The 8,423-nt window shown below is 44.2% G+C and overlaps 1 protein-coding gene across 6 annotated transcripts in view; it reads left to right on the top strand.

The window, feature by feature from the left end:
- Positions 1-40: 40 nt before the first annotated feature.
- MARK3 (microtubule affinity regulating kinase 3) overlaps positions 41-8,423 on the top strand; it is a 120,964-nt gene continuing 112,581 nt past the window's right edge. For all 6 annotated transcript variants that reach the window (XM_021679867.2, XM_021679866.2, XM_021679865.2 and 3 more), the window contains exon 1: positions 41-266. In XM_021679867.2, coding sequence (XP_021535542.1) covers positions 216-266 — 51 coding nt within the window. In that variant the 5' untranslated portion in view covers positions 41-215. The remainder of the gene's footprint in view (positions 267-8,423) is intronic.

Here is an 8,423-nt window from a genome sequence, read left to right as displayed (position 1 = left end):
CGGCGCGGCCGCCGGGGCCGGGGGAGCATGAGCCCCGGGACCCGCCGAGGGACGGCCCGGGCCCGGCCCGGGATCTAGACGGCCGTGGGGGAGGGGAGCCGCCCTCCGCGGCGCCGCTCCGGAACCGCAGGGCACTCGAGGACGCGGTCGCCGGCCCCCCAAGGCCGTGCTGTTTTGTTTCAACCTCGCATTGTGCAGAAGTGAAGTGAAGTAAAATGTCCACTAGGACCCCGCTGCCAACGGTGAATGAAAGAGACACTGAGAACGTAAGTGACCGGGGCGTCCTCGGGATCTGCCCGGGCCCGGTGTCCCCCGCTGCCCGCCGGAGCAGGACAGCGGCGGTTGCTGTCGGGGGTCCCCAGCCGGAGCGCGCTGGCGGTGGTGGGCAGGCGGTAGGCGCCGCAGGGCAGCTGGTCCGGACCGTTTCCGGGAGGCGGCTGGCGTGCGGGCTGGGGCCGTGCTCTTGTGTTTACGCCGAGTCTCGTTTGCTGGTAGAGAGCCTGTGAGTTGCGGCCAGGCCGGTCGGTGTCCTGAGATGCCGGGGTGCCGCGCAGTGCGTTGCGCGAGTGTGTTTCGGTTCCCCGCGCTGTGTAGTGCTTATTTTAAGGAAACCCTCCCCTTAGATTTGGGCGCGCAGCTCTGAGAGGCTGTCAGGATGAAAACGGGTTCGTGGTGCTGATGAAGAGTGATTGGTTGGGTCAAGTGGAATGTCCTTTATGCCCGGTTTTTTAAAATTGTCTGGAACTAAGTTTAGTGACAGTCACTACAACTGAGTGGCCACTGAGGAGTCTTGGAGGGCCCCTTGGAAGGAACTGCAAAGCTAGTCATGCAAAGCTGTTCAGAAGAGAAGTTTTTGGAGAGAGTACAGACTGCATTAAGGAGTAGCTTTCTTTCCATACAGATCTGCTTCGAAGGGTCGGTTAAGCGTTTTTTCAAAGGAAGGCGTGTAGTAAAGCTGCCCTGCTACTCACTGCCTGGCTCGGGGACGCCCGCTCCGCGCTTAGTTTTACCTCGTTCCTAAAAACAGCTTGGCTTAAACGAGCCTTAGGTCCCTGCTGGCACTCACATCCTATGATTCTATAAAAGGAACCTTTGATTCTGTTCATGCAGACCTTTTAAAAAGGCCAGGAACATCATTTTTAGGGAATGACAGCTTGTAGTGGAAATTCCTTTGGACAGATGTTGACTCTGTCCGAGTGCTTTCTTTCTTTCTTTTTTTTTTTTTTTAAAGATTATTTATTTATTTATTTGAGAGAGAGAGAACGAGAGAGAGAGAGAGCACGAGAGGGAGGAGGGTCAGAGGGAGAAGCAGACTCCCTGCCGAGCAGGGAGCCCGATGCGGGACTCGATCCCGGGACTCCAGGATCATGACCTGAGCCGAAGGCAGTCGCTCAACCAACTGAGCCACCCAGGCGCCCTGTCCGAGTGCTTTCTGAACTCTTCTCTTGCACCGGCTTCAGAACTGTTCCAGTCTAGCTGGGAATTATCTTCTGTAAAACATCTAGCAAATAGCTTGTGAAGAAACTTCACTGGCCTTTCATTATATGTGTTACGAGGTAATTCCTGGCAAGAAAATGCCATCACTTAGGAAAAGCTTTCTTGCTCTGCCTGTTTCCATGCTTTCAACAATGTCCTGAAACTGTGGCCTCGTGGTATCAAATGCCTGCATTTTAATCTTCAAAATGCCACTTGTTTGCTGGATAACAGGGTATTTAATCTGTTTATGTAAACTTTGGTCTAAAGCATTCCTGTAGTGTATTAGCGTATAGTATTTAATGCTCTTTAACCTGGTAAGAGAGTAGTACAGTGGCATATGTTCCTTTGCCTGAGATGGATTAGAAAGTTCCATAAAGAGGGAATAATAGAGAACCACAGACTAGGTGAGTCAGGGAATCCATTTTCTTATAGACCCTTGGAAGAACCTATTTCTGACTTGACCATTTTCCTCTTCCCTGACAACGCTGTACAGTGGAGTAAGCAAAAAAACTGAGTTGATTAGCTTTGATCATCGACTTTCACCCAGAGAAGCAAAACCTTACATTGACCCAAAAGCGGGAGCTCCATACTTTCTAAATGAACTGAAGCCAAAAACAGATTTGTAATAATGAAGGATTTACACTAAATGAGTCTTTTTACTTTGATCTCTGATGAATTTGTTGAATTATGTTTTAATCTTTTTGTGTGTTGTTAGAAACTACTAACTTTATTCTTTTAAAACAATATAGGAGTGGCGCCTGGGTGGCTCAGTCGGTTAAGCGCCTGCCTTTTGCCCAGGTAATGATCCCAGGGTCCTGGGATCGAGCCCCGCATCGGGCTCCCTGCTCGGTGGGGCGCCTGCTTCTCCCTCTCCCTCTGCCCCTCCACCCCACTGTGTTCTTTCTCGATCACTCTTCTCTCTCTCTCTCAAATAAATAAATAAAATAAAAAATAAAAACAATGTAGGATATGGAGTGTGCCTTTATTCTTGTGGAATGTATTTAAATTTGAATTTTTGACAATGTTAAAATCAGAGGTTTGGGGGCGCCTGGGTGGCTCAGATGGTTGAGCGTCTGCCTTCGGCTCAGGTCATGATCCCAGGGTCCTGGGATCGGCCCCGCTTTGGGCTCCCTGCTCGGCGGGGGGCCTGCTTCTCCCCTTCCCTCTGCTTCTCCCCCTGCTCATATTCTCTCTCTCTCTCTATCTCTGTGTCTCGAATGAATAAATTAAAAAAAACTTAAAAAAAAAATCAGAGGTTTGTAGCACATCATTGCATTAATTCACCATGCCCTGTTCCATTTTTAAATTTGAATTAGAACGTTCTGGGAGTAGTTGTGTGTCTTTGACAGTGTGGTGTCCTTGTGTCCGTGTTACAAGTCTGCCATATGCCATGTTATTTACCTGCCATTACTGAACTGCTTGGTGAGGATACAAGAATGAATGGGAGCTCTCAGTTTCTGGAGCAGCTCTTTTGTTAAAGTCAGGTTTATTGAGACAGAACATTTACTCTTTTTAAGTGTAGGCTTGATGAGTTGTGACAAATGTATAGTTATGTAACCACCATCTCAGTCAAGATATAGAATATTTTCATTGCCCAGAAAGGTGCTTACCTTGTGGCCCTTTACAGTCAGTCCCCTCTCTATTTCCCCAGCCCTTGGCAACCTCTGATCTATCTCTATGGTTTTATCTCTTCTAGAATGTCATATAAATGGAATCTGTATTCATGTTTGTGTATCAGTAATTCATTCCTTTTTTTTTAATTCATTCCTTTTTATTTCTGAGTGTAGTTCATTGTTTGGATGAACAATTTTTTTTTTTTAAGTTTTAATTCCAGTTAGCATACAGTGTTGTATTAGTTTCAGGTGTACAGTACAGTGATTCAGCACTTCCATACATTATCCAGTTAATGTAGAACAATTTTTAATCCATCCACCATTGATGGACGTTTTGGCAATTATGACTAGAAGATTTGTCTTTCCATTTTGTAAAACGACTTTCCATTTTGCTTATCCTGGGAATCTTATTTATTTATGTATTTATTTATTTATTGGGTAGGCTCCACGCTCAGTGTGGAGCCTAGGGTGGGACTTGAACTCATGACCCTGAGATCAAGAGTCAGACGCTTAACAGACTGGGCCACCCAGATGCCCCTCCTGGGAATCTTAATTTAAATTGGGTATAACTGTGATAGGAATGTTGCTTATAGATCAAGAATAATAAGAGGCAGGTAATTTGCAACAAGTATATTGTCTTCATCCTAGTACACTACTCTGTTTTCTTTTGTTTCATTTACAGATGTGAATGTACACCTTTAGCTGATGGGTATATACAAGATAATACTGTTTGGGGTGCCTGGATGAGTGTCCGACTTGATTTTGGCTCAGGTCATGAGATTGAGCCCTGTGTTGGGCTCAGCACTCAACCGGGAGTCTGCTGGAGATTCTTTCCCCTCCTCCCTCTCCCTCCTCCTCTGCTCTTCCACCCCACCTCCACACTCTCTCTCTCAAATAAATAAATAAAAATCGTTTTAAATAAAAAGATAACACTGTTATCAAATCATTTTAAAACTCAAAAGGACTAATCAAATCATCTGACCTACTGGGGATACTGAGGCTCAAGAAGTGACAGGAGCTGCTTGTGACAAAACTATTTAGTAGCAGCGCCTCTACCAGGCTCCAGATCTCTGGTTCAGTCCCCTCTGCTTTTTTTGTGTACCGAGCTGTTCCTCAAAAGCTTATGTACTGGGGTGCTTGGGTGACTCAGTCGGTTAAATGTCTGTCTTTGGCTCAGGTCATGATCCCAGGGTCCTGGGTTGGAGTCCCAGTCCCACGTTGGGCTTCCTGCTCAGCGGGGAGTCTGCTTCTCCCTCTGCCCCTCCCCCTTGCTCATGCTTTCTCTCTCAAATAAATAAATAATCCAAAAAAAAAAAAGCTTATGTACTAATTATTCAACGAGAGAGATATAGTTGTACCAAAACACAGTGTGTAATTAAAATAAGACTTAAATATTTTGTTATGGAAAATTTCAAACAAATAAGTAGGGAGAATTTAGTAAGTTTTTATCCGTGGTTCTCAGCCAGGAATGATTTTGCCCCCCAGTGGACATTTGATGATGTCTAGAGACATTTTTGATTGTCACAACTCAAGAGAGTTTACTGACTAGGAATGCTGCTAAACATTTTACAATACACAAGACATCACCCCTTCCTCCCCCAACAACAAAATAAAATATCTGGCCAAAAATGTCAATAGTGCCAGAATTGAGAAACCCTGTTATATAGTTAGCCCTCCATGTACTCAACAGCTCAGTGGCCAGTCTTATTTCATTTGGTTTCTCCCCAAGAAACAAATTCAGTACATCATATCATTTCATCTCTAAAGCTTTTAGAAGCTTTAGATAAAGCTTCTATTTTTATAGAAATTGTAATCATAATCCTTTTATCATAATTTCTTTTTTTTTTTTAAGATTTTATTTATTTATTTGAGACAGAATGAGAGAGAGAGAGAGAGAGCACATGAGAGGAGGGTCAGAGGGAGAAGCAGGCTCCCCGCCGAGCAGAGAGCCCAATGCGGGACTCGATCCAGGGACTCCGGGATCATGACCCGAGCCGAAGGCAGTCGCCTAACCAACTGAGCCACCCAGGCGCCCTATCATAATTTCTTAATATCAAATATCCAGTCAGCCTTCAAATTTCTTCAGTTGTCTACATTTTAATTTTTTTAATTAAAAGAAAAGATTTTATTTATTTGATAGAGAGCGCACGCAGGGAGAGAGGCAGAGGGAGAAGAGGACTAAGCAGGCTCTCACTGAGCAGGGAGCCCGACAAGGGGCTCAGATCCCAGGACCCTGGGATACGACCTAAGCTGAAGGCAGACGCTTAACAGACTGAGCTGACGTAGTTGCAACACTTATCTACCTTTTCAACACTTTGTTCAACTGGAATCTCTTGGGTCCATATGTTACAGTTAACTAATATTTGAAATTAGATGCATTTTGAAGGCAACAAAGTTTATGTTTTAGTTTATGTTCTGCAGTTGACTTGTATAGAGCCATGGTCAAATCCTGTTCGGACACTGGTAAAATTAGAAATGCAGTTTTCACTTAAATTATAAAACATATCACACTTTGTAAGCCTGGATTATTTGACAAAGTACCAGAGGCCCCGGGGCTTTGACAATTATTTAACAGCTCCTGGTGGGTGTGCAGCATGTACTTACTTATTATTACTGTGGACAAGCCATCAGAATTTCTTATCTCTGTGGTGGTCTTGTTTAGTCAGCTATAGGTTATATGAGACTATTATTAACCTATTCAAGTTTGAGTGCGTACTTTGTATATGACACTGTGCTAGGTGCCACAGAGGATATACCCAGGAACCGTATTGCACCTGCTCTTTAGGATTTCTCAATCCTTGCAGAACAAAGCACCCTAAACTCTGTGAAACTAGTCTAATAAACTCTGAAACTGGAGCAAGCATCAGTATCACCTGAAGGGTTTATTAAAGCTCTGATTGTTGGGCCCTACCCCCAGACCTTGATTCTACAGTTAGCATTTCTAACAAGTCTCTAGGTGATGTTAATGTGGCAGGTCCAGAAACCACATTTTAATCACTGCATTTGTATTCAGTGAAAGCTTGCCAACTAAACTATATTCCTTTAGATTGTATTGTGACTATAGAAGACAGATTTCTGGTAGATTAAATAAGATTTTCAAGTTCCATGAGTTTTTAAAGTTGGTTCTTTGTAAGAAAGTGTGGTTATGGAGTATAAAAATAGTTACTATTTGTTGATCACTTACTGTATATCAGACAACAGTACTAAGTACTTTATATAGTATTTCATTTAAAATATATACTGTGGGGCGCCTGGGTGGCTCAGTGGGTTATACATTTGCCTTGGGCTCAGGTCATGATCCCAGGGTCCTGGGATTGAGCCCCGCATCGGGCTCTCCCCTCAGTGGGAGGCCTGCTTCTCCCTCTCCCACTCCTCCTGCTTGCGTTCCCTCTCTCGCTGTCTCTCTCTCTGTCAAATAAATAAATAAAATCTTTATGAAATATATAGTATGATTTCTTTTAATCTGCCTTTGAACTTCCAAGCACAGCTATCTATTGAATAAAGCTGTCTGAGCCTTTTTTAAAAAGTTGATCTCCGGGCGCCTGGGTGGCTCAGTCGTTAAGCGTCTGCCTTCGGCTCAGGTCATGATCCCAGGGTCCTGGGATCGAGTCCCGCGTCGGGCTCCCTGCTTGGCAGGAAGCCTGCTTCTCCCTCCCCCACTCCCCCTACTTGTGTTCCTGCTCTCGCTATCTCTCTGTTAAATAAATAAATAAAATCTTTAAAAAAAAAAAAGTTGATCTTTTTTTTTTTTTTTAAGATTTTATTTATTTGGCAGAGAGAGCGCGCACAAGCAGGGGGAGTGGCAGACAGAGGGAGAAGCAGACTCCGTGCTGAGCAAGGAGCCCACCGTGGGATTCTATCCCAAAAGTTGATCTCTGAGAATAAATTTTTTTTTTAAAGATTTTATTTATTTATTTGAGACAGAGAGAATGAGAGAGAGAGAGCACGAGAAGGAGGAGGGTCAGAGGGAGAAGCGGACTCCCTGCCGAGCAGGGAGCCCGATGCGGGACTCGATCCCGGGACTCCAGGATCACGACCCGAGCCGAAGACAGTCGCTTAACCAACTGAGCCACCCAGGCGCTCCATGAGAATAAATATTTTTTATGTCAAAGCGTTTTGAGAAAAGGTCTTATAGACTTCAATTTGAGGGTTATTTTTTAGTTTTTGTTCAGTATGTAAATTAGGTGAAAGTGGAAATTTGCAATGAGTAGAATATAGGTCACTTTGATTATTTATGTAGTACATGATTATTTACATTGTAATTACTTGTAAGAGATTTATACACAGTTTTATGTCAATTAGGGTTAATCTGTTATCTTTAATTTCAAAGAGGGTTGTTCTGGATTCTAAGTAAGATATGGCCAAATGTTGTCCCTGGAATTTCTTTTCAACCTGGAAGTAGGTCAGGGAATGCAGCCCCCTCTGATCACCGCTGGGAGGACTAAAGCAGAACACCCTGTCTCAGTGTATGTGGGGGCCAGTGGCCATGTGGAGGGGGCTGGGAGAAGGAAAAAAGAGAAAACTGTTGTCTCACTTCCATTTTGTTTTATTTTTAAATATTTTTTAAAAGATTTTATTATTTATTTGAGATAGTGTGTGCAAGTGGGGAGAGGAGCAGAGGGAGAGGGACAAGTAGACTCTGTGCTTATTGTGAAGCCCAGTGCAGAGCTCAGTCCCACAACCCTGAGATCATGACCCGAACCCAAACCAAGAGTCGGACACTCAACTGACTGAGCCACCCAGGGACCCCAATACATTTTTTCCTTTCTTTTTTTTTTTAAGTAAACTCTGCCCCAACGTGGGGCTTGAACTCACTACCCTGGAATCAAGAGTTGCATTCTCTACGGCTGAGCTAGCCAGGCACCCCATCTCCCCTCCACTTTAAACTTTCGAATTAAACCTGAAGGAGAGAACAGATTTCTCTGGGAATATCCCAGCTTTAATGTTGTCTTATACAAGAATTTAAAGTATGTGCTTGGGGGCCTCTGGGTGGCTCAGTCATTGAGCCTCTGCCTTCGTTGAGCGTCTGCCTTCAGCTCAGGTCACGATCCCAGGGTCCTGGGATTGAGCCCCGCATCGGGCTCCCTGCTCAGTGGGAAGCCTGCTTCTCCCTTTCCCACTCCCCCTGCTTGTGTTCCCGCTCTCACTGTGTCTCTCTGTCAAATAAGTAAATAAAATCTTAAAAAAAAAAATGTGCTTGGAGTTGGTCTGCAAGTGGTAATAAGGAATTTGTGCTAATCCATATGCACCTGCTTGTACAGTAATTGGGAGGGCAGAAGTTGGCACTGGAAACAAGGATTTTTTTTTTTTTTTTTTTTTTTTTTTTTTTTTAAA

This window comes from Neomonachus schauinslandi, chromosome 9 (genome assembly GCF_002201575.2).
Source record: "Neomonachus schauinslandi chromosome 9, ASM220157v2, whole genome shotgun sequence".
In the NCBI taxonomy this organism is placed as follows: Eukaryota; Metazoa; Chordata; class Mammalia; order Carnivora; family Phocidae; genus Neomonachus; species Neomonachus schauinslandi.
Note: the sequence above shows the minus strand (reverse complement) of the source record. Positions and strands in the feature narration are given on the sequence as shown.